The 26,616-nt window shown below is 43.3% G+C and overlaps 1 protein-coding gene across 3 annotated transcripts in view; it reads right to left on the reverse strand.

Annotated features, from left to right (window-relative positions):
* Nucleotides 1–26,616, reverse strand: part of DNAAF11 (dynein axonemal assembly factor 11) — a 210,929-nt gene that overhangs the window by 75,028 nt on the left and 109,285 nt on the right. For all 3 annotated transcript variants that reach the window (XM_069220770.1, XM_069220771.1, XM_069220772.1), the window contains exons 7-9: nucleotides 25,006–25,080; nucleotides 21,846–21,911; nucleotides 10,800–10,869 (exon numbers count right to left, since the gene is read on the reverse strand). In XM_069220770.1, coding sequence (XP_069076871.1) covers nucleotides 10,800–10,869; nucleotides 21,846–21,911; nucleotides 25,006–25,080 — 211 coding nt within the window. The remainder of the gene's footprint in view (nucleotides 1–10,799; nucleotides 10,870–21,845; nucleotides 21,912–25,005; nucleotides 25,081–26,616) is intronic.

Consider the following 26,616-nt stretch of genomic DNA (forward strand, 5'->3'; position numbering starts at 1 on the left):
GTGTTGGCTGAATAGTGCCCATGGGCACTGCTATTTCTCATCATGTTAATGTATTGACAATTGATCCTGTACACACAAGTCCACAAGAACTGCAGAAGTCAGCAACCCCCAGGAGATCCAAAAATAGCAAAAGGAAGGAACATTATTGAATGATTTTTGGGTGGGACCTGCGGGAAGAATAAAATTGCCTGAAGCAATGGTTTTAAATATGACACTAACTATACGCAGAATCGTCCATTTGAGGAGGGACACAATGTGCAGGCCTTTCTCACAGTTTTGGTCGCAAGCATGCTGGGGATGCATGTCAAATATGTATGACTTGTGGAATGCATAATGCTGGAAAGGGAATATCAACGGAAAGGGGACATTTTATACCTTTGGACAATTGTAGACTGGCTACATCGAGATGCCTCCAACATGTACTGGTGATAGTCTGTATGTTTTCAGGCTGGATTGAATCCTACCCACTAAGTTGAATGATGCGATGAGTGCTGCAAAGAACCTGTTGAAGGAACTATTTCAAAGGTTCAGGCTGCTTAAAATATGATTGTGAGACAATGGGCTACATTTTGTTTTTACCAAAGTAGTGAACTGGGTGACCAAAGCCTTAGCCATCAAACAGAAGTTTCATAGTGTAGATCATCCTCACGCAGCGGGCGCAGTAAAGAATGGGATGGCATACTGAAAGCCAAAATTGTGAAAATGTGTGCTGAAACAACCCTGACATGGATGCACGCTCTGCTGTTGGCACTTGCCAGTATGCACAGTACACCTAGTTCAACAAACAAACTGAGCCTTATGAAATCGTCAGAGGGCGCCTGATGTCTGCCTGTGAGGCTCCCCAACATGCTGCAACATTGCATTTGTCTAATGAATTAAGAGACTATTGTATTGCCCTGAGTAAGCAAGTACAACTTTTGCACCAGCAGGTGAAGTAAACCTTGCCAGAACCTCTGCAGACTCCGTGGCATAATCTCAGACCTGGCAAGTGGATCCTAGTAAAACATTTTCAGAGAACAAACTCTCCAGCAGAGGTGGAAAGGTTTGACACATATTCTGCTGGTGACCAAGACTGGAGTAAAATGTAATAATTATATAAACTGAATACATGCCTCTCATGAGAAGAAGGCCCTTGCATTGACATGTCAAGAACAGTCTGAACGCGGACCAGATTTACCACAAGCAGTGCATACCGACAAACCCGGATATAGTTTGAGACCAAAAATGCAAATGAACTGTAAGGATTAAAATAAAATTGAAAAGGGACTCTTAAGTGCAGGAAAGCCTCTGTGAGCCTTATATCTACATGCTTTTGAGAAACAATGGATGGCGAAAGAAAAGAGAAGTTGAAAGAACTAAAAAGGAAAATTTTGAAAAAATCTACTTGTAGTATGATATTAGCATTTTTGATGTGTTGCCTAATAATTTGTACCATGTTCATCTATGAAATCATAATGCCCACTATATTGTCTACATCATGTTCTGTATTACAAAATGTCCACGATCATCACCATAAGGAATATAAAGACAATGTTGATATACAGACTGTCGATCGTTATCACAGGGAAAGGATTGTTTCCGACTGTTGGATATGTTTGAAACTCCCAGCAACAGTAGAAAGAGGAATGCTTTCTTACATCTTCCTTTGTTATACAACAATTCCTGTTTTATTAAATATAAAATGGTTACTTGTGGTTCCAAGAAGCAAACAAACTCATATAATTACACCTGGTTGTAGTAATTATTTACTGATGCCAGATGATAATACAAGGGAGGATTCAGCATACAGAGATTTGCAAAATTTTACTACGATGTCTGGGAGATCTAGGGATTTCCTTATGTGGCTGAATAACTCAGATATAGATGATACCAGTATTATGTATCTTATGTTATCAGCTAACATTACAGGAATATTAGGTATACATGTCAATGGGTCATGAACAATACAAAAGTCCGTCACACTGGGGGACAGTGTATGTAATATTACATTTTCACTTACCAATAGTTCCTGGCCTAGCGTCTCTTTGTATGCAGCGGACAGAATCTATTGGATAAGTGGAGGGAAAGCCTATACCACCCTACTTTTAAATTGGGCAGATACTTGCTACCTTGGAAATGTATTTCCCCATGTAAGACATCCTGGTAAAGACAGTATGAAGTACGGACAGTGGATTTTAAACAAGTGAGGGTAAAAAAAAAGCAAGAAAATTCAGCGAGAGAAAGAGTTTCTGACCTTGCAAAGAGTCTCTTTATAACTTGGATAGGGATATCTCTAAATTCTATGGAGATCAGGAGAATGGACAGATTGCTGGAGACACAATAAATCAACAATAAGTGAAATATCCGTGGGAATAGCTAATCTAAACCCAGAAGTAGCTGTAGCATGTTTAGTAACTTTACTAAATAGCACTGTCATTTGGTTCACGGGTCATTGTGGACAGTCCTGCTTAAATGGGGACTAATAATACTGGGTCTACTAGTTGGAGGTTGTCCGTTAGTGAGTTTGTTACCGAGCTGTTTGCCAGCCTGTATGGTTACTTGTTGTCCTCAAATTACTAAGGAGATGATGCCAAGACCAGGAGCCATATAATTTGATAATTGTGATGAAATATATGATATGACAAAAATAGAAATACATTAAAGTTTAACATATGATTGAATATTAGTTCAAAAAGAAGGATAGAGAAAGAGTAATTTCTATGTTTCATCCAGTTCTTATTTATTCTGCGTTTTACTTATTCTTGTTCATTAGCTGATCCGTGTAAGTATTGTTCTATTTCTGAGAAATGCTTATCTGTTCACATACAGCTAACCTCCAAATGTTCCTGACACTCAGGAATTGATGAATAGTGTTATTTTTTTCCGGTCTTGTAAAAACTCAAGGTTTAAGGCTTGTTCTTTTGCAGGAGAAGACAGCTGAGGTCTGCAGGACATTTTGCTGAGTTACGTGATTTTACCCTGGAAAGTCTCTGGTTAGGCCTTTTCTAATTTATATTTAAAACTAATGAGGGAAAGAGGAGAAGTCAAAAAGTGGCAAATCTGTTAAGAACATGTACAGCCACATTCTTTCAAGGATGTTTGCACCCACTGTAATTTGTTTGTTTCCTGAGTCATCTGTTTCAATTATAGTCAACGGGGTCTTGAACATATATATATTGAGTGCATGTTTCATTCGGCAGAGTTGCTGGTCTGAGATGTACCAGGCTCTCTGCAGTGCTGTAAACAAACAATATTCTTTTCCACGTCTGCATTCTGTTCTATTTGTGATCAGTGATATTGTTTATGCTCTATCATCTCCATGAAACATTCCCCAAAAAAGGTTTGTACATCGCAGCTCCTTCCTATAAAGTTTTGTGGTGATCCATCAAGTGGGGGCTGAGAAAAAGGTGGCGTCCCAAAACATAATTTCCCCATACAATTTTCATAGGGATTTTTGAACAGTGGTATAGCCAAAATGACTGAACAGAATCAAACCAAAGTTGGCAGAAAACTAGAACTTCACCCAGAAAGTGTGCTTTTTGTGATCTGATGTAAATCCATTCAGTAGTTTTTGAGAAACTATGATCTAAAATGTATAGACATCTGTACCTGTAGGCTGAAATTGAAGAATTCAAGCGTTCTGATTTGCTGAGGGGGCTCTGGCTGACCACAAGATGAAAAGAAATGCTGCAGCAGCAGTTATAGGACTCAGAGACTTTGTTCCCTATCCTGAAAAAAGGGGGCCAGGAAGGGATACCCTGACTCCCTCGCCTTTATGGGCAGGGGGGTCACGGGGGACCAAAATATTTTTTTTTAAAGCACTTCACTGTCCCACAGTACTCCGGTGGACCTGAGAAAACGAACAAAAAAAGTACAGGGCACCCATTTTTAATTAAAATTCCTCAGGGGTGGGCCAAGGCCAAGGGGATAGGTGTAGTATATATCTTTTTTAAAGCTATTTAAATGGTGCAGGCAGGGCTGTGGGAGCCTTAGGGCTCCCATGCTGACCCCAACACAATAGGAAGCTGTGGATGTCCCAGGAGAGACTGCAACACCCTCCCCCCCCCCAAAAAAAAAGAAATGCAAAATAAAAATAAGCAGCTGGAGCCTGACCAAAGAGAGACCAGGAATGCCCTTTGTGGGCTAATTTGCTTATGTTTTCCTGCCTTGTGGTGCCCCATTCTTCACAGGTAATCTTCCACTCTGGAATCCTTTGCTGTATACTATCAGTAATCTGGGAGTCAAAAGAAAGGTTTTATTAAAGTCAGCGAAACAACTTGTCAACATCTGTTCCCAGCAGGGTTTTGCTGGTATTTAACATTTCGTTCATTGTAATTGTCTGCCTTAACTCCTCCCTTTCATTCATTGGTAAAGTGAGAATGGTTGACTCATACAGTATGTTATTTGTATAGTCAGTGGCAGACCCAACATTTAGCATGCACCACTCCGTGTTAATGATATCATCCTGTGCTGTGTCTATTTTGTAATCTGGAGTTCTAATGGCTTTAATAATCATGCTGTCTTTCTCCAGATTACCCAGGCAAGACAACAGGCATCCTGTCTTCTTCCCTTCATTATGCTGTTGGTCTATACATATATATTAGAGTCATGTGTACTCCGCCTATCTACTACCTCTAGCAGGTCACACATTTTGTAGCGCTTTTCCTCTCTTTTAAAGGTATTTAAAGCTGCCACCTTTCCAAAACCATCAGTTGAGTCTATAGTCTGTTAACCTGTACACTCTGATCCTTTCCAAAGCCACAGGTCGTATACTTGTACATATGCAACATATCATGCAACATATCATGCTCGTAGTGACCTCCTGTAAGACTAAGTATCCACTGACCCTTCATTAAGTACAAAAAAAACTTCACACTCTTTCAATCAATCAATCAAAAGATTTATAAAGCGCGCTATGTACCCGTTAGGGTTTCGAGGCGCTGGGGGGTGTGAGTGCTGCTAACGTTCGAAGAGCCATGTCTTGAGGAGTCTCCTGAAGGTGAGGAGGTCATGGGTCTGGCGAAGAGAGGTGGGGAGAGAGTTCCAGGTCTTGGCGGCGAGGTAGGAGAAGGATCTGCCGCCAGAGGTCTTGCGCTGGATTCGGGGGACGATGGCGAGGGCGAGGTTGGCAGAGCGTAGTTGACGTGAGGGAACGTAGAAGTTGAGTCTGGAGTTCAGGTAGGTGGGACCGGTGTTGTGGAGTGCCTTGTGTGCGTGGGTGAGGAGTTTAAAGGTGATCCTCTTTTCCACGGGGAGCCAGTGGAGGTTCTTCAGGTGAGGGGAGATGTGACACCGGCGGGGTACGTCGAGGATCAGGCGGGCGGCTGCGTTCTGGATGCGCTGGAGTCGTTTGATGTCTTTCGTTGGGATGCCTGTGTAGAGTGCGTTGCCGTAGTCGAGTCTGCTACTGACGAGGGTTTGGGTCACCGTCTTTCTGGTTCCTGTTGGAATCCACTTGACAATCCTGCGGAGCATGCGGAGCGTGTTGAAACAGGAAGAGGAGACATCGTTGACCTGTTTGGACATGGTGAGAGCGGAGTCGAGGATGAAGCCCAGGTTTCGTGCGTGGCTGGCAGGGGTGGGTGGCGGGCTGAGGGCGGTGGGCCACCAAGAGTCGTTCCAGGCCGAGTGGGTGCGTCCGAGGATGAGGACTTCCGTCTTGTCGGAGTTGAGTTTCAGGCGGCTGTTGCTCATCCACTCGGCGATGGATTTCAGTCCCTCGTGGAGGTTGGTTTTGGCGGTGAGAGGATCTTTGGTCAGGGAGAGGACGAGTTGGGTGTCGTCGGCGTAGGTGATGATGCTGAGGTTGTGTTGGCGGGCCAGTTGTGCGAGGGGGGGCCATGTAGACGTTGAACAACATTGGGCTGAGTGAGGAGCCTTGGGGGACGCCGCAGATGAGGTTGGTGGCTTTGGAGCGGAAGGGTGAGAGTCGGACTCTCCGAGTTCTGTCGGAGAGAAAGGATGAGATCCAGTTGAGGGCTTTGTCTTGGATGCTGGCCTCGTGGAGACGGTTTAGTAGGGTGCGGTGGCAGACTGTATCGAAAGCGGCTGATAGGTCTAAGAGGATCAGGGCTGAGGTTTCGCCGTTGTCCATTTGTTGTCTGATGTCATCTGTGGCGGCGAGGAGTGCGGTATCAGTGCTGTGGTTTCGTCTGAAACCAGATTGAGAGGGGTCTAGGATGGCGTTGTCTTCTAGGAAGTGGGCGAGTTGTGCGTTGACGATCTTCTCGACGACTTTCGCTGGGAAAGGGAGGAGGGAGATCAGACAGACGTTTTTGAGATCGTTGAGGTCAGCCTTGGATTTCTTGAGGAGGGGTTGGATTTCTGCGTGCTTCCAGCTGTCCGGGAAAGTAGCGGTGTCGAAGGACAGGTTGATGATCTTGCGGAGTTTGGGGGCGATGGTGGCGTCGGCTTTGTTGAACACGTGATGTGGGCAGGGGTCAGCGGGGGATCCTGAGTGAATGGAGTTCATGGTTTTTCGTGTTTCGGCGTCATCTACTTGAGTCCAGGTGGTGATGCGGTAGGCGTGGGAGGAGTTGCTGGGGGTTGGTTCCGGCGGAGGTGAGGTGTTGAAGCTGTCGTGGATGGCTGCGATTTTCTGGTAGAAGAAGGTGGAGAGCTCGTCGCAGAGTTCCTGGGAAGGAGGGACGTCATTGACGTTGGCGTTGGAAAGTTCCTTCACGATGCAGAAGAGTTCTTTGCAGTCGAGAGCGTTGTTATTGAGGCGTTCTGTGAAGTGGGAGCGCTTGGCGAGTCGGATCAGTTGGTGGTGTTTGCGGTTGGTTTCCTTGAGGGTGGCAAGGTTGTTGGGTGTACGCTCGAGGATCCATTTTTTCTTGAGTTTCTGGCAGGTGCGTTTGGAGGTGGTCAGTTCGTCTGTGAACCAGGCTGTTTTTTTCTTATCTTGGTTTGGCGGTGGGTCTCTTGAGTGGAGCTAGGATGTTGGAGCAGTTGAGGATCCATTGATGGAGGTTGATGGCGGCGGAGTCCGGGTCGGTGGGGTCGGGTGGTGGGTTTTTGGCGAGGGTGCTGGCTAGTTGTTCTTCGGTGACTTTTCCCCAGCGGCGGTGAGGCGGTAGGGGGGTGCGGTGGTGTTCGTTTTTTTTCTTGAAGGTGAAGTGTACGCAGTGATGGTCAGTCCAATGGAGTTCGGAGGTGTGGCTGAAAGAGATGTGGTTGCTTGAAGTGAAGAGTGGGTCAAGGGTGTGTCCTGCGATTTGGGTGGGGGTGTTGACCAGTTGACGGAGTCCGAGGTTGGAGAGGTTGGTGGTCAGAGCTGCGGTGTTGGCGTCATTGTTGTTCTCCAGGTGGAAATTGAGATCTCCCAGGAGGATGTAGTCTGGAGAGGCGAGGGCGTGGGTGCTTGCGAGGTCGGCGACGGTGTCGCTGAAGGGGGCTCTTGGTCCTGGCGGACGGTATATGAGGGTTCCTCTGAGGGTGGTGTTGGGGTCCGTGTGAATCTGGAAGTGGAGGTGTTCGGCTGACTTGAGGGTGTCGTCCGTGTGGGTGAGGATCTTAAGGGAAGATTTGTGGGCGATGGCTATTCCTCCGCCGATTCCGTTGGTGCGATCTCTTCTGGTGATCTTGTATCCGTCGGGGATGGCGATGGCGATGGCGATGTCAGGGGCCGAGGACTCGTTCCACCAGGTTTTGGTCAGGAAGGCCGAGTGTAGTTTCTGATTTTGGACCTGAAGAGGACATCATCCAATGCATGTGGTTGAAGTTGCCTGTTGAGCACTGGCACCAGGTCCCATTAGGTTTTCACTATAGTCGTGCCACTGCATGATCTGTGATAACTTTAGCAAAAGACTAAGGCTTCATCAAGAGGACATAACGAGTCTAACTGACAAAAAAAAAAAAGTAGGGGAAGAGGCACTAAAAAAAAAAAAAGAAGCACATTTTCACAGAATTCCAAAGTAACACGTCCATGGAAGCGTGCTCTCTCTCATTTACCTTACTATCCTCATGTCTTTGGAATTCAGCTTCTAGACTGTGGTGGTCATTATGAAGACCGCCAGGGTAAATGTGGCGGTCCCACCGCCAACAGACCACCACATTATGAGTGTGTTGGGTTGGCGTTAGCCAACCTGCCACATCTCCACTCATACCACCATGTCGGTCGGAACCGCCAGGCCGGAGATGAGCATCTCCGAGCTAGCGGTCCACCGAAGACCGCCGGCGGTATTAGAAGCCGACCTCCCACCATAGTTTCCGCTGTAGTAGCACTGCCACGAAAATCATGGTGAAAAGGCTACCGGTGACAGGGAATCTCTTCCCTGTCACCGGTAGATGACTCCCCCACCCCGCCAGCAAGCACTAGACCCCTCCATCCCCCCACCCCCTTCAGACATAGGGCCCCCATCCCCAACCCCTCCCTGAACACATACACCCACATGCACCACGCATACACCCATTCACCAACACTTACATACATGCATTCACTCACACCATACATACACGCATTCCCAACAACATTCATACACGCATTCAGGCACACATACTCACACCCATCCAAACATGCATACTCACACGCATACACACTTACATGCAGACAGGCACTCACTTCAACATTCAGACAAGCATACAACCATGCATACACACATTCATACACACATGCAGACACCACATACTCACACATGCACAAACAACACCCACCCTCCCACCCCCCTCCCCTGTCGGACGATCACTTTACCTGTTCCGGGGAGAAGGTCATCCGGCAGGGAAGGGGCGCTTCCACTTCCAGCAGCGCCCCGCCTGCAGGATGCCGCCAGGCCGTATTATGGCCCATAATATGGTAGACGGTGTCCTACTGGCGGGGCGGGGCAGGTGGTGGAACCGCCAGCGTGCCTCCGCCCACCAGCACGACTACTGCCTGATTTCCGCCCAAAGTGTGGTGGAAATCCGAGAGTACTCATGATATGGTGGGCAGAAGACCACCAGCACTGGAGATCTTCTGATGCCCGTGGCTTTGGTGGTCTTTGAAAAAGACCACCAAAGTCATAATAAGGGCCTATGTCTTCTGTCACGGATGGGTTCCTATTCCAGCCATATTAAGCCCAGTATTGATACTGTGTCAGAAACTAAACTATGTACACAGGAGATCCTAGGCAGACATTAAAATTGCAATATAAATACATTAATACTCTTTGAGAACACTAATTCAATTAACAAATCAACCAAATTATGTGGGCTGTTAGGATGACTGAGTAACAGTGGGTTGTACTTGCAAAAATTCATCAGAGTATGAGCTTAGACTACACTTTCCGTACACTGAATAGTCTGATGTCATGCTACCAGGATACCACCATTCCTGTTCAGAGTAAGTATGCAGTAGCCAGCGACCAACAGGTCAGTTTGAATGGCATCAGTATTGTCTGCAAACCAAGTCTATGTAATGCTAAGTATATACACATTCAATGGTAAGATTAATAATCATGCACTTTTCACAGTTGAACTTCTTAACATGCTTTAAGTAATACACGTTTGCATCATTCTAATGGTGCAGGGATCTGTTTGTGTCTAAACTGGTTTATAATTAAATGATTATACAGCGAACATAGGGTTGTCGAGTGGAACAGATTTCCCGTACAGATTTCCCGTACAGAATACTGCCAGGCTTTCCACAGATGGCTTATTGTCAGGGGAAACACTGTTAATAGATCCTTATAGTAAGACAGGGAACAAATATGGAAAAGGGACCTTCCCCTCAAATTAGCTTGGTGGATACTACCAAAGCATAATTCTGGAAATTCCAGGCATTGAAAAAAACTTATTTCTTCTATGTTTTTCTATGGGATTTTGAAATCCTGTCGCAAAAAGAATAAAAGGTTTCTCATCGGACTTCCGTTTGTGCAAAATATCTGTTATGTTATCATTTACACACACCTAACGAGCAGTAGAGGGTTTCAACCCTACAGTGGAAGAATACAGCTTCTCCAAACAGCTATACATAAGTGCAGTCATTAGAGAGAGCAGCTGGCACAATTGGTATATATTATTTAATTCATGCTTGGTCAGTACTGGAAACCTACAGACTCCAAAAGAGGATCCACCGGTGCTGGTTCCGGAGGTCGAAAGAAAGGATCCCCTATAGAAAAGGTGAGAATCAGACGACCAGCATGCTGCCAGTGCTTTCAAGAGAGGCCATTTGGTGTCGCAGGAGGTGTTGCTCATTGGTGTTGATCTCCAAGAGATCCAGACCTACCTGTACTTATGAATGATCTTTATCTACGGTAAGACAGCCTTGTCCTGATATTCAATAGTATGTTTTCCCCCATGGGTGGAAGGCAGATGGTCATGCAGGAAACTAATCTGTACATGTTGGGACGACTACTATACTGTCACAGCTGACTCAAAAGCTTGTATCGGCATGTAATTGATCAGTGCTTAACTTCTACTCTTAAGTTTCTATGTACTTTTTCTCATGTGTACATTTCAAACATTATTAATCCAGTCAGCCGAAATAAAATTGCATTTCATGCAAGTGTGGAACCACTACACTGTTTCATCACATATAATATCTGCACAGTAAAATCCGTGAAATATCAGAATTAATGATTCAATCTGCTAGATGATGTTTGAGCTTCTTGCACTTTGCCTTTTCACCATTAATTATACAACGCTGCATAAAACACACATCAAAGATGGAATTGTCAACAAACTCATTTACAAGTACACTTGTTACAAATGGAATGAAGACTAAGTCCATCCCCATCTATTTGACAATTTATAAAATATTAAAAACATATTGAGATTCATAACAATGGTCAACAAAACGCTGCAATGCTAACATACATTTGTATAACAGAAATATTACCTACCTTACCCTTCACCATTACACGTACATATGTTGCTTGTATGTCAATGTCAACGAGCGAGGTGTCCAGGAATCTTAGGAAGAAAATACCAATAATTATATTTAAGATGTAAAAAATAAGATACCACCTCATCCTTTCAGTTGAAAATGTCTTTAGCTTCATCACGAATTGATACGTCATATCTTTGTACTACATATACCTCTCAGTGCTTCCAAAAAGTAAAGCCGGAGACTGGCCCAAGAATGAGATAAAGACACTATTAAGGATTCTTTAGGCTGGCTCTGGAGAATCCTACAATACACCACAGTATCACATTATGACCATTTATTCAGCACGAAGGCTTGACACTGTGCACCTACCAGGCATGTGTCACTTAGCTCCCTAACATCAGATGGCATGGGAAATTTTTGGTACTTCATTTGTAACAACTGTTGATTTATGACATAAGATGGCACCTAGCTACTGCTTTCATCGACGCTATATTCTATAGATATTGAAAACTTGCTGATGACATTATTCATATGTTGGAATTTGCACATTTTTGTTGCTGCCAGGAATACGTTTAAAAAGCTTCTGCTAAATCAAGGGGTAAGTTAATGTAACATATTTTAATGTTTGAGGGAGCAAATGTTGTTTGTGTCAGACAGTTTTGAGATTGTTGTAATAGACAGGCTAGTTAAATACAGATGTAATTAATGAAGTGGTTTAACATTGAAAAATGATTCATGACACTGGAAAATACTAACTCACAATTTTGAAATATTTTATCATGAAATAGAAACCCAAGGGTAATATGAATTATAAGGACAGAGCTGATCCTAGGTGTTTTAAAGCTACCTTTTGATGTTTTGTATGTAGCAGGCCAGAGAGTGAATTCTTTTTTACAACTTGTCAGGATTCAGGCCAATATGTTTTTTTGTCCATCGAAGATGGCACCTAACGTGAACGTCATCAGCACGTGAGTTACACACACTAAGGTATAGGATTCCCTGCCTGAGGTATTGCTTTAAAAAAATTACAGCATTTAATTGTTTCTACGATTTATCGTTATCATTTGGAAGCCTGTAATATTGAATGTTCTTTACTGTTTTTCAGTCACAGTTGTAATATGCGGTCTGAATTAGAGGGCCCTCGAGTCTGACTTGATATTTTGCAAGATCGTGGATCTCAGATTACACTTGAAATGCACCATAACTTCATTTGAGGTATTGTCTTGTATGGTCACGTTAGCTTAGTACGGGTCATGATCGTCAATTTTTCTGTGCTGATCTTTCGCAATGATTAGTAAAAAGTCAGTACAGTAGGCAATAGTCATGTGCAAGCAATGGTTTGATCCAAACGTAAGCTCTGTACTTTTCAATGCACTTACTGGAATCAGTTATGAGCTTCTTAATTCTTAATTTGGACTTTCTAACAGACGAAGATGTTATTATTTTGGCAAAAGCAAAAGACGGCACATGGGTGAGAGCTGAAATGCAGAAAAATACTGCTATTCACTTGTGATTTCAGTGGATAAAACAGTACATGTTTATGATTTACATCCCCGAGGATGCCCTGGATTACTAATTTTTGATGAGATAAAACTAGGACTGTGTAAAATTCTACTTACGCCATTTTGGTAATTTACGTTATCTTTTGATGAAAAATAATAACATGACGTCATTCACATAGTTCTGAGTAATTTGGCATAAAACATACTAGACCAGGAGCACAGGGACAAAGAACCTAGTGAGAGTGAGCAGCTGATGACCTGCATTTTGTATTCTACTGCATGTAGCGCAATTTTCTTTGTGCAAAATGCACCCTCGTGTCCATTTTGGTTACTATAGGAGGTTTGTTAAGGGACAGGCACCACTGCTTCCCCTTAACTGTGCAGACTTCCAAGAAGCACCCCAAGAAGGTGATCTGGACACAGGGCTGTCAGAAACTCTCTGAAACCTGCTAACAGGCCATGTGCACGGCACCCTGTGCTCAAGGCCCCTGATTACTCCCATGTAGTCATTGTGCCGACTGATGCCTCAGAGCAAGATATGGGGCAGCCCTATCACAGCTAGATGAGGAGGGCCTAGATAAACTTGTAGCTTTCATCTCTAGAGGGCTACTTCTCAGGAAACAGGGGAGACGTGTGCTTGAAAGGGAAGCCTTTGCTGTGGTCTGGGCATTGAAGAAGCTGAGACTATAACTGTTTGGGACTCACTTCTGAGTTCGGACAGATCACAGGCCCCTCAGCTGGCTTATACAAATGAGGGGTGAGAACCCAAAACTATTAAAGTGGTCCATCTCACTACAGGGAATGGACTTCACGGTAGAACATTGCCCTGTGTTAGACCACTTCAATACTGAGAGTCTGTCCAGGTTCTTCTGCCTTAGTGATGAGATCTCCCTGGAGGTTGGTTAGTTCTCCCCACTTTCAGCTGGGAAAGGGGGAGACACGGGTTAGACCTAGCAGCCGTAGGGTGGTTGTTACTCCACCATATTTTTCTGATCTTGTTTTTGTTGGCCCTAGGTCTCTGTGTACTTTACCAGCGCTAACCAGTGCTAAAGTGTGTGTTTACTCCTTAAAACATGGTTACATTGGCTTGGACCCAATTGGCATATTCAATTTACTCATAAATACCTAATAAAGTGGTACTACATGTACCCGGGGCATGTAAATTGAATGCTATTAGTGGGCTGGAAGCACTTGTGCCACTCACTTAAGTAGCCTTGCAAACCAGTCTCAGGCCTGCCACTGCAGCCTGTATGTGCAGTTTTAAACAACCATTTCAACCTGGCAAAATAAGCGTTTTCTCACAGTGACCTTTCCTCTGGATCTGCATGTTGCTGAACAAAAGGCCCACCTCCCGGAGTCACCAACTCAGAAAGCTATTATAGCACAGAGTTATGATGAAGCCAGGCGGGGGGAAGGGAATTAGGGTAGGGAACTGCAGGGAGAGAGATCTGAAAAGAAAAGGTTAGAACAAACATGCATATACTCATTCATAGCAGTATATCTCATCAATAGACTCTTGACTAAAGGTGCCTCCATGATATCAGATTGAGACCCTTTTTGAAGTGAGGGTGAAGGCCCTTCTTTGAATCATGGAACAAGAACAAACTACAACCTCAGAACCAAGAGATGGCAAGAGCTTTATACTATGGTCATACTCTGAATATCAATCCTGTAACAACTATGCATTCATAACATAAACGTTTGATCACAGCCTAGAAATTCTCAAAGACTTAAATATGCTTTTCACATATTATGCTTTCCAAAAAACAATGAAACTATAATTTGCTTATCTCTAAAAATGCTTTCACATTTACAACTATAGGCCTGAAAGTTTTACTCATTGAACTTGAAGCGCTTTATTCGTTGGGCAGAAGCGCCTTGTTTATTGTTCATGAAGCGCTTTGATGATTATACATGAATCGCTTTGTTCCTTATGCCAGAAAGCGCTTTTCACTTGTCTTATCTGAAGCGTTTGTTCCTCATGCCAGAAAGCGCTTTTCACTTGTCTTATCTGAAGCGCTTTGATTGCTGTGCCAAGGGCGCTTTACTTATGCAGACTGAAGCGCTTTGATTGCCATGCCAAGGGCATTTTACTCATGTGGACTGAAGCGCTTTGATTGCTGTTCCAAGGGCGCTTTACTCATGCGGACTGAAGCGATTTGATTGCCGTGCCAAGGGCGCTATACTCATGTGGACTGAAGCGCTTTGATTGCTGTGCCAAGGGCGCTTTACTCATGCGGACTGAAGCGCTTTGATTGCCGTGCCAAGGGTGCTTTACTCATGTGGACTGAAGCACTTTGATTGCTGAGCCAAGGGCGCTTTACTTATGCAGACTGAAGCGCTTTGATTGCCATGCCAAGGGCATTTTACTCATGTGGACTGAAGCGCTTTGATTGCTGTTCCAAGGGCGCTTTACTCATGCGGACTGAAGCGATTTGATTGCCGTGCCAAGGGCGCTATACTCATGTGGACTGAAGCGCTTTGATTGCTGTGCCAAGGGCGCTTTACTCATGTGGACTGAAGCGTTTGATTGCCGTGCAAAGGGCGCTTTACTCATTCGGACTGAAGCGCTTTAATTGCCGTGCCAAGTGCACTTTACTCATGTGGACTGAAGCGCTTTGATTGCCGTGCCAAGGGCGCTTTACTCATGTGGACTGAAGCGCTTTGATTGCTGAGCCAAGGGCACTTTATTCATGCGGACTGAAGCGCTTTGATTGCCGTGCCAAGGGTGCTTTACTCATGTGGACTGAAGAGCTTTGAGTGCTGTGCCAAGGGCGCTTTACTCATGCGGACTGAAGCGCTTTGATTGCTGTGCCAAGAGTGCCTTACTCATGCGGACTGAAGCACTTTGATTGCCATGCCAAGGGTGCTTTAGTCATGCGGACTGAAACGCTTTGCTTGTTGTGCTAAAGGACGCTTTACCTTTTGGAAGTAACAACGCCCTTCAAGATTGGGCTCATCAAGACCTTACCGCTACGAGTACAACCTACTCGTATGTGAATTTACCATGGAAACAAGGATACTCCGATCTGCTGTCAATCTGCCATGCAGGAATCTGCTCTTCTTCAGAGGAACCCCCACGAGGTCTGACTGCATTGAAGTCTTCAAAATAGTGAGCAACGTGCTTGGGTGTGGCTGGGCTTTATAGGCCTGCCACACCCCAAGATGGCTGCTGCCTCGAAGAACATGGGAATTGTAGTCCCTTCATAGGATAGCATTGATAAATGCATCTTGTCCACCAATGTCCTGACCCTGCAGCTACATGAGCTTTACCAAAGGGCAGACGACGTTGATGGCCACTTTTGGAGCAAGAGGGGATGACAAGTGGTGCGCATAAGGTGCTGCAAATCCGTGCATGAGTTTCAGGTGGGATATGGACCACGCACAGCCTTATTCCTGACACCTTTTGCCAGGCTCAAACCTGCCCTTTTAATACATGTAGGTCACCACTAGGGTAGGCCCTAAATAGCCCACAGGGCAGGGGGCAATGTATTTATGTTTTACGTGTCCTGGTGCTCATAAATCCATTTTTGAGTACTGCAAGGCCTGCTCCTCCCTTAGGATAACATTGGACTTACCTTATTACATTTACTGAGCTGTAACTTTCAAAAGGGAACAAGTAAACAGATCATGTTTGATGTCTTTGGAATTGTAATGAAAGATCCTCTTTTAGGGGGATGTTGGATGCTGAATTGCAGTTTTTGAAAATGCCACTTTTAGAAAGTTAAATAATCACCAAGGGTTTGGTCCCTTTACCCAGCTAGGTTGAGCCACATTTAACTAAACAAACATAAATAGTACCTTGCCTGGATATGATTCACATCTATATTCCTAATCACGAGCAAGAAACTTCATTCGCTTGACCCCAATTCATGATTTTAAGTCACTGAAAAAACATTTAATTTATCCCTTTCACAATTGTCGTATCATCATCAGAAAAACACACCCAAAAGTTGCAAAACAAAATACATACATTATTTAAACACCAAAAACTTATAAGATTCAGCCCTTACATGTGAAAGACAAATTATGAAATGTAATTTTTCTCGTTTGTCTAAGTCCCTATACTAACACCGGAAAAATGTTTTTTTTCAAATACCCTGCTTCAAATCTTGTATGAAATTCATTTAACCAGTCCTGTTTTTTCATGTTAAAAGAGTAACATGCTTTGGTACTCAAAGACTCCTGGTTTCAATGCGTAGTACAGGGCTGCATTGCCCATTATTTGTACCCAAGACACCTCCTTCTTTGATATGGTTGCCTTGAAATGATGGCTGAATTTCACAACTCCCTGAATGCTATTGGTTGACGCATTTAGAGACCGTGGTTCTTGTGTCTCTTCAGGACCAAAACTGGATAACAATAAGATTTAAAAGGAAAATGTGTTTTACAAACACAAAAGTGATTGAGGATGTACGTAACACAAGCTGTACCTCAATACACTGCACATGCTACAGCCAATGTGTGAGAATACAGATAAATGAATAGAAGTTCATCTCATCCCAACCGCGTTCAGATACAATCCCGTCTGTGATCCGTTTTGTGGAGTAAATTATCTTGCAAAACACGGTCTATATTCTGGGAGTCTTTACCAACTCTATGTTTCCCAGTACAGTAAGACATTATTCAGTGCATTAATTCTGTGGTTCCCACTTGAGTGGACGTTCCTACGGAAGTGATCTTTTGGACCCCTAACACATACCTCTCTAAGACAAGGTGGCGTTTCAATAAAACCTTTGGTCAATCTCATGGATCACAGTATACATCAGTCGTGGCTCGCGGGGACAAAAAGGGACGGAGCAGCGCGTGGCGGGGAGAGTTGGGGAAATAATAAAATTTTTAAAAAATAAAAAACTTACCTGCTACGCTCCTGCGCCGCTCCTCTCTCCCTCACCGCTCCAGGCAGGCACAGGCTGCCAGCCTGCCCCGTGCCAATCCTGATGCTGCTCAGAGCAGTGTTCGGATTGGCTTGAAGTGCCCAGCTAGGGCGCTCCCAGGCAGAGTGGGAGTCTGTGCAGGCTCTCTCCAGCCCGGCAAATGTGTTGCCGGGCTGGAGAGAGTCCTGTGTGCATGTGTGTTTGGCCAGCCCGAGAAGGTCGGCCAACACACATGTGCACTGAGGGGAGTGCACAATGCACTCCCCTCGTCATACCTCATGGCCCCGCCCATTTAACAACCAAACGATAATAAACATAGTTTATTATCGTTTGGTTGTTATAGGTTTGCAGCAGCTGCTGCTGGCGGGGGCGACGCTCTTTCTTTATTTCCATTTTCCTACTTTGTTACATTGCAACCTGAAGTAGGTGGTTCTATATCTGGGTCAACACCGAAACGCGCGTCAGCACCATTGGAAACAGAATGTGAACCAGAAGACCATATGATTCATATATCAGAAAAGGAGTTCCAGCTTAGGACCTCTAACCAAAAGAGTTTTACTTTTCTCTATATCATGTATGTAGCCCTAAGAGGATGCAATTGAATTAGGGCTGTGGATACTAACTTGTTTACATTGCTAAAAGATGTATGGGGCAGTATTAAGAGGCATACCTAAGAGCACATTGTAGAAACTTATATTATGTAGCATGGTTCTATCAGGTTCACTGTACTGAGTCTTTTTTTGTGGTATTTAGTTTGTGTGTTAGTATGAATGAGGTATGATTGATACGTGAGTGAACGTGCACAGTGCACAGTGTTTTTAGTATGAGTGTGGGGGGGTCAGGAGATTATGTCAAATAATACTTATTGGCTATGTATATGTTTTCGGGTAAATTGAAGTGATTTATGTTTTCATATACAAAGTTGTGGAAAAGTGGTTTACTAATGTGATTTAATTAGATACTGTTTAATAAAAAGTGCTTACTATATTTTGTGGTTATATATCATTGGGCTCAAGACTAAATGACATTGGTCAATATGTTAGGAGTTATACCAACATTTATCAGTTGAGCTGGCAGAGTTGTATACTTTTGTAGTTACATCGGACTTTATACCACTTACTTTCTGGCCTGGCCCTCAAAGACTTCCACAAAGACTATTCAGCATTGAGGTCACGTCTTTGCTACTGGTTGTTTTGTTAGCGACATTGTGCCACAATGCCTGTTAGCTGTATTGATCTAGTTTACCGCTCTCGTCTGAGGATCATGATTGGTTTATATACACACCACGTGCATCCCCACATTGGTTTATGATCCTTTCTTATATTATCGTAATTATCATTGTTTTGCATGCTGATATAAGCACTGCAACTTACTAGTGTCTTAATAATTGTTGTAACAACATAAAAATACCTACAAAGTTTTTTTTTTTTTTTTATGAAGTGTAACGGAAATGCCCCAATATGTGATCACATTGTGCCTGACCATCAAATGCTCTGTGGCACAGAGGTAATTGAAATACCATTCAGACACCCACCTACAAGTATTTAGGTGCTCTGTGGACAGAGTGTCCTTCAACACTTCCACCCTGTAAAGATTTTCTGCAAACCTATAGGTCAAATCGTTGCACCAGAGGAGTAATATGACCAAGCACCTGATAAAGATCGCCAGTGCACTGATGGGAGTTTTAGTCCTCAAATGTGGCCATTAGAATATTGCTATCACTACTGAAGAGTGAAGCAGGCTCAATCAACACTAATGCTTTAGAGGCAGAGAAAAACACTTAGAAGCAGGCAATGACAAAGTGTGAGAAAGTGCAGGAAACCCCCAAAGAGCAGGTAATTGAATTGCTTATTGTTGCAAAGGTGACAGGAGAGGAAGAACTTGCAAAATAAATTTTGCCATTATTTTTACAATTCATTGGTCACTTGTCAGACACAGCCAGTGTGCAAATGTAATTTTCTACATGTTTTCTTGAGAATAAACAAGGAGTTGAGGTAATAACCCCAGACGGCTGCTGGCCAGACCTATTTTTCTCATACACATAGGTAGGTCAATTGTTCATGACTGGATAGCTTTATAGTCTGTCACAACTGTTGCCACTTGATTAAATTGCTTTATGGGGCTGCATATTTTCTTGCTCTCTGTTCTCTCTCGTAAGCTGTGTGCCACTCATTGTGTCCCAGGCCCCCTGTGCTGCTTCCATCCCTGACCCCTCCAACTAAGTTGTTGCTTCCACCATCACTCCGAATCCCACTTGTGTTTTTAAATATCCTCCACAGCCGTGCTCCTTCTTTGCACTGCCCTCTCCCTACTTGTCTCACCTTCCCTGAAACCTCTGCTGCTTAGTTTTTTTTTTAAATACTTGTGCCACCTTTATCTTAAAATAGTTATTTACCCATGTTAATTAAGCACCTGCCAGAGTTCACGCGTATGCATGCACCACGGGCAACATGAATGGTTTGCATAATTTTAACAAACCCATTCAAAGATACTCACATCAGATGACTGTGCTTCAACCAAGGCCATCTTTCAATAGGTTTGTTAAAATGTTACAAATGCATTAATATGTTTGTTAAAATAATACCATCTTTGAATTCAGTTCTAAAGATTTACCAGATCCATTCAAAGATGTTAGTAGGTGCGGAAAGCGTAGGACGAGACTCAATTTCAGAACCATCCACCTTACTCTGTAACTGAGTCTGTCAAATCCCTTTGCATCTGAGTGGCTACTTGCATAAGGGTATCTAAGGTGGCCATTTTGCGCAGCTCACGTACAGACCAAGAGGAAAGTATAAACTTGTGGGCTCACTATTCTGTCACAGTGAACTTTCCTTGGGATCTGCACGTTGCTGAACAAAAGGCCCACCTCCCGGCGTCACCAACTCAGAAAGCTATTATAGCACAGAGTTATGATGAAGCCAGGCGGGGGCAGGGGTATTAGGGTAGGGAACTGCAGGGAGAGAGATCTGAAAAGAAAAGGTTAGAACAAACATGCATATACTCATTCATAGCAGTATATCTCATCAATAGACTCTTGACTAAAGGCGCCTCCGTGATATCAGATTGAGACCCTTTTTGAAGTGAGGGCGAAGGCCCTTCTTTGAATCATGGAACAAGAACAAACTACAACCTCAGAACCAAGAGATTCCTTCGTTACGGCCGTTGCCGTGGTTACATGCACGCAGCCGTTGCCGTGGTTACATACACGTGTGCAACTCGCCTTCTTCCCACGTCACGCTGCTAGTGCCGTGGTTGCGTTGCTAGCGTGTCGACGTCACCGCGTAACTCCATTCGCGGCTCCACGAGCCTTCCAGCGGAACATGGTAAAATTCTATTATTAGCATTCAAAAAGCTCCTTACCGCACCATGTACGCGCTTTAGCATCAAAACAATTTGAATTCCTGACGCGGTGTAAATTGTGCAGAAACACTGCACCGTTCATGTCCATCCGCACTCTTCTTTTATACTTATCTTTTTGCAGATGACAAATGCTTTAAAAATGTCACGTTCTATCTTTAGCTTCGATCTTATTTCTTTTTCTTTGACACCTCCCAACGTATCTTTGCTCACGTCGCGCTTTTCTTTCTTTACCTCCGAGAATTTACCTTCTTTTGGCAGGGGTTGACGCGGTCACAAGTTACAGGATTTTCTTTTGACATCGTCTTTAATGCCCACATCTTATCCTCGTCGCCAATGTTAAGATACAAAGGCGATGCCAAACGTGTAGGAAAAGTCTTCTTTATTAAGAAAACAGGAACAACCCCTGCCAAGGTTCACAGAAGCACCCAGCTCCACCGACCTCTCCGTCTTCTCTCAACGTCATCCTTCAAGCAATAACATTCCAACCCCACATTCTTAACAGACCTGAAATGGTTACTAGGATACAACAACATGTTTGCAAAGCTGGTAGGTTTCAGTGCGGAGACCCTCTGGCTTGAATTTTTGATCTCATGATGCTCAGTTCAGCAGCTGTTCATCCTTGACTTGCTCCCAGTATCTCTTGGTGTAGCTTTTCTGGTCAGGGCAGGAAGGGAATTTTTTCCGAATCACTGTCTCCTTCCACTGGCATGCCTTTTAAATTGAGATGTGGTGCAACACCGCACAAGCTCCAATTATTTTGCAACATGACTGAGGGTTGTCTTGCAGTACTATATATATAGACCGAAAATCTTCACTTCAGTAATTCAAAACGATTATGCAAATGTTTGGTGGAATATGCAAAGAGAAGATGAGGCATGTAAATGAAAGAATACTGACTACATGCCCTAAGAATTTATGTTATGAGTTCAAGGAAAAGGTCTGCTGTTTAAATCACAGACAGTGATAAATCCACATTCATTTCCGTGAAATATAATTACCAAAGTGTCAGCCTTCACTGTAGAGCGAAAACCTATATCGTAAAATAGGCATAAATCCGCGACCAACAGAGATTAGCAAAAGTTAAATGGATGGCGGTTCGGGAAACATGGCCAAAGGGCAAGTGTTGCCATCTATGGGGTCATAAAACACACTCTGTATCCCAGACCAGTACTGCCATTGAACATAAACAGAATGTAGTGCGACAAATCACTAGGCTGATGCAGTATGAGATAAAAACAAGATCAAAAATCTCTTCAAACAATTCAGTGTCAAAGCAATAATCATTTAAATGCATTTTAAAGTAAATAAGGAAATGCTAACCTATAGATGGCAAGGTCCAGGATGAACTGGTTATTTTCTTCATCCTCCTTCAAACAGAAGTCAAGTCTAAAGAGATGAAAAATGTAGAGGCATTGTTATAGGAACGTAGGGGAGCCGTTGCAGACACTATCTAAAATAAGATCAGTTACTCAATTTGTTTTTAGTGAGATGAGGGCAGTGTGAAAAAAACAGTGGAGTGCTCCAAAAGCTAACTATTGTTCCTGGCAACATACAGGCCCAGTTTCCCATCTCTCCAACATCCACTCCCCTCAAGCATCATGTCTGGGTTGGAACTGACCTGTCAGGAATAAAGCTCAGGTCATGCAAATCATTCTCGCTACTCGCCCACTCATTCTCACAGGGATGAGTTATGTTGGTAGCTATTATTTCTCAGTAAGGTTAGGACATTCCACCTTCCCTAGGACTCTCCCCACCCCCAGAAGAGTCCTACACCTGCTCTGGGGGCTACAGTCAGCAGTGAGGCATCATAGAACCTGAGAGTCGCTAGAAGTGTTCTTTACATGTACGTTTATTATGAGGCCACCTAGTGTTGGGTTCTGCTTCCAGCTACATGTCAGGAAACTAGCCTGCATCAAGTCGAGGGCCAAATCATAGGTAAAGTTCTAGCACGAGCCTAGAATGCAAAGGGTCTCCATCTACTGGGCCGCAGGAGGTGGGTTAGGGAACAGGATAGACATGGAGAATGCCTGCCATTGGTGCAGTCCTAGCACTTCAGATCCCAAGGCTCCAATTAACCCTCTTGTAGGGACCAGAGCAGGATAGCAGCCTTCAAAAGATCTTCATTCTTCTACTTACAAGCCAATGTTGCAGGGTCAAGGCCCTGCACCACATTCCAATAGGCAGTTCTTTGCCAGCTCCTTGTCCTATCTTGCAAAAGAGAACATTTATTTCCACAAATCCTATATTCAAAAGCATTCATACATACTCCCTGCAGGTACATCCCCAATTTGCTCCCTGCAGACACATTGAATCATTCTGGATTCAGATCTTGCCATTCCCAATCTGCTCTCTGCAGGCACATTGAATCATTCTGGATTCAGACCTTGCCATAGACAGTTATATCTTCCTTCACTTTGCACGGACATACATTGTGAACTTACTGGCTACCCAAAGGCGTGAAGAACATTGCACCTTTGACAATCCCACCATTACAAGTATCACTTGAACCACAGGGAAGACAGCACAACAACACTTTTACATATCAGTAATAATGTATGTTTTGGAAAGTATTCCTAAGGCAGCATCCATGACAAAATATCAAGGAAGGAAACACTTGGGTGAATGAAAACCAACAGAGCACGTTTGGCACAAAAGAAAGTTAACAAAAATGTGTTGGAATCTGTATTGTGCTAATATAAGATTTGATGCTATAGCAAATATTTTGAATTTATACTTTTATTTTTTGCATTATGCCAAATTGTTTAGTTACTAATTAAGGTCACAAGAGTTTATTGTGATAGGATCAAGTACTGCAAAGGATTTGTTTTAATTGGGTCATGATGTGCCCACTGTGTTCTAAATTATTAAGATATGCGCACTAAGATTAGTCACACTGCATCACATAAAAAATTAGACATGTCAAAGTGCACAGTTTTAGAATAAAGTTGGAGTTTAAAACTGCGCTATTGCTTATACGCACAATTGATGGCAGAAGCCGACATCAGCAAAGAGTGTAATTAGGAAAACCTTTTTTTTCCTGTGGACATTTGTGCCATCCAAGACACTTATGACTGGCCTTGTTTTCTTCCCCATTAAGCCAACTTTAGGTGCGCCATATGTTTTCGTTTGCCCAACAGCAATGAACAAGGCTCTTCTTGACTTTGGCCTTTTGACTCTGTCCAGGGTACTTCTTAATGTTTATGGGGCTGGCCCCAGAATCATTAGATCGTCCAGAATACCTTGTGTCTGTTTATTTTGACACTGAAATGTTCTGCTCTTACTGTGAAAATCTGGGGAGAAATGAAGAATGGCCAGTGGAATTTCGAATTATCAATTTTCAGGACAATTCCTTACTTCTAAGAGGACCATTAGGGTCCAACATGTTATCTCCCGGTAACTCCGCCGTCTGGAGTTACTGGTACCTCTAGAGTGCGTAACTCAATGAGGTCACCATGGCAGAGAGGATTAACAGGCCACACATGATGTCGGCCAGAGTGAGGACTAAATGAAATATCTGGAATGACAGTACCCCTCTAGTTGAAATTGGTGCTCTTTAGTTACCTACACCACCTACAGAGGAGATGCAAAGATCTTGGGAAACATGATGCCTGGTTGGCTGGTGTTTAATATTGGAACTTCCTAATTGAGAATACAATCTATTGAATAAAGTACATAGTCTGTATTTTTAAAATATCTTTTTTTTTAGTGTCTTTACATATGTTTGAATAATTTATGACTTATGGAATTGAGGTGGCCGCCCAGCTCATAACTGCACAGGCCTTGAAGTTGAGAAGTATGTCATCCTGACATGAGTAGTGAACATCCATACAGCAGAAGATCTAATGGCCATGATGACTGATAGACATGAGAACTTGATGGATGACATTCGAAAACAGCCTGCATGAGCTTCCTTTTCTGGTACTATGTTCACAGAAATGAACCTTGGCAGCACTACAATTTAGGAATGTGTGGTGAGGAAAGAGAAGACAGCATGAGGGAGGGATTGGTTCTAGAAGAGTGAACACATGAAGTGATAGCCTCTGAGTGGAATGCGAATGAGCTATATGGATAATTTGGACATGGTTTCTGCAAGCCAACTTAACACAAGATTTATTGAGTAAGTTTGAGGTGCTGATGGGGCGGAAAACCGTTTGCAAGATGTAGTCAGACACATTTACTACTAGTACTAGTGAAAGTGGTTTGCAAAGGGCGAGTGAGACGGTTGTTAATGGTGTGTTTTAGAGTACATAAAGCCTGACAACATATTTCTAGATTTTGGGTCCATGATGTTAAGAATGCAGCAAAGATAACTTTGACAGGTTGCCAATGAGTAACAATAACGTGCATTTATTCCTAATATGCGGTAATGTCACACTTTGGGATGGTTCTGCTGTATTAGATGTGAACATATTTTCAAAAAACATTACCAAAAATAAATACTATAAAACAATATTAAAAAACGTTTATAAAACGCATTTACTTAGCCTCATTGATATTCAGCACTCTCCCCTCAGCAGTGATGAAGGTCCTTGGTTTAGTTGGCGCTTTTTCTTCCCTAGAAACAGAAGCATATTTGCAATTGATAACAAATCATCTTCTCTTGTAGAGAGGGACAATAAGCATTTAAACAGTTGGCAAGTAAATACACCAAGTTTGAATGGGTTCTCAGTATCACGATTGCCCTCGCCACGTTTCATTTACAAATGGGTTATTAATATGCATAGCATAAAACAGAAGAGTAAAACATGACAGACAATAACCAAAACTAGAGAGAGTGTCTTTTGTTGACTCCGTTATACATGACAATCAACAATATTATCTACAAGAATCCCTAACTCGCACTCCTGCGATGTGAATCATAACTTGCACCCAAAATGCAAACTCATGGCGTCACCCATGATGTGACAGCTAATATAAATGACATCGATGGTTTCACTGGTGACAGTAATTATCACTTTAAGTTTGACATTATCAATGGCGTTATTCCAGAGACAGTATCATTTATTTGTTTGATTATGTGTTGTTATTTCTGTTCTGTTATTTATTGGTATTACTATTGGGAAGTGTGGTGTTTGGGAACGCCCAGTGGAGATGACAAGGAGAAATAATGAATTCCACTGAGCCTTATTTGAAAGCTACAAAACCACAACTGCATCCAAGAGCCGATCTCGAAATAAAAGAAAGGATAATTCAATCAAGAACACATCTGGATATAACATTAGCACAATCCATATAAGAAGTATTACAACAAGAGATACAGTAAATTGATAATCAATGTACGTAGATGCAATCAATAAACAAATAAAACCAACTAACAGGGGTACTACTTTAAAAGATTAACTACTGGAGATCCTGGATAACTCAGTGCAGCAATCAGTAAACCGAGCCCTGCCTATGATCCTCAACCCCTTTACCAGAAAACAAAAATGCTATGTGCAGTGCCAAGAGTTCGAAGAACCCCGTGACTCCTCCGCCTTACTACAGGTGACGTCGGAAAGAAAACCAGAAAAGGTGTAAGGCAAGTCCAATAAATGGCCACACTCTCAGGTCATGAAGGAATGTCTTAGGCTTATTTGCAGGATCACAACTACAGTGCTCTAGAACTGGCTCTGGGGAAGCCACTTCTGTAAACACTGTCCTTGTGGATGACTCCGATGACGCTTTTGACAACTCAGACCAGTCAGACCCTCCTCATGGGTGCCCCCTCCCAGAGTCAGGAAAGCACTAAAGGACTTGTGATGCAGACCTATCAGCATATGATGTCAGAAACCAGCCAAACGCATTGTGTTCTGACCAAGATGACATAGCCCATCTGTGGCCTTCGGATTGGGTGCCTTCGCTGGCTGGGGCAGCATATGTTCAACCTTGAGTCGGTTGCGCGAAGGATTCGAGAAGAGCTGTCCAGTCAACTTTGAGCAGAAGCCCCAGGCCTGCCCTTCCAGGGAAGCTGGTGCAACCGCCAGATTTAGACCTAAATATGATCACCTTCTTACTAAGAAGTTTCTTTGAAAGGTATCAATAGGACTTGGAAGGCAGCCAAAATATGTTGTTAGACTTCTCTGGACCATTCATCAAGATTCCAGAATAGCTT

The sequence above is a fragment of the Pleurodeles waltl genome, chromosome 2_2 (assembly GCF_031143425.1).
Source record: "Pleurodeles waltl isolate 20211129_DDA chromosome 2_2, aPleWal1.hap1.20221129, whole genome shotgun sequence".
Taxonomy (NCBI): Eukaryota; Metazoa; Chordata; class Amphibia; order Caudata; family Salamandridae; genus Pleurodeles; species Pleurodeles waltl.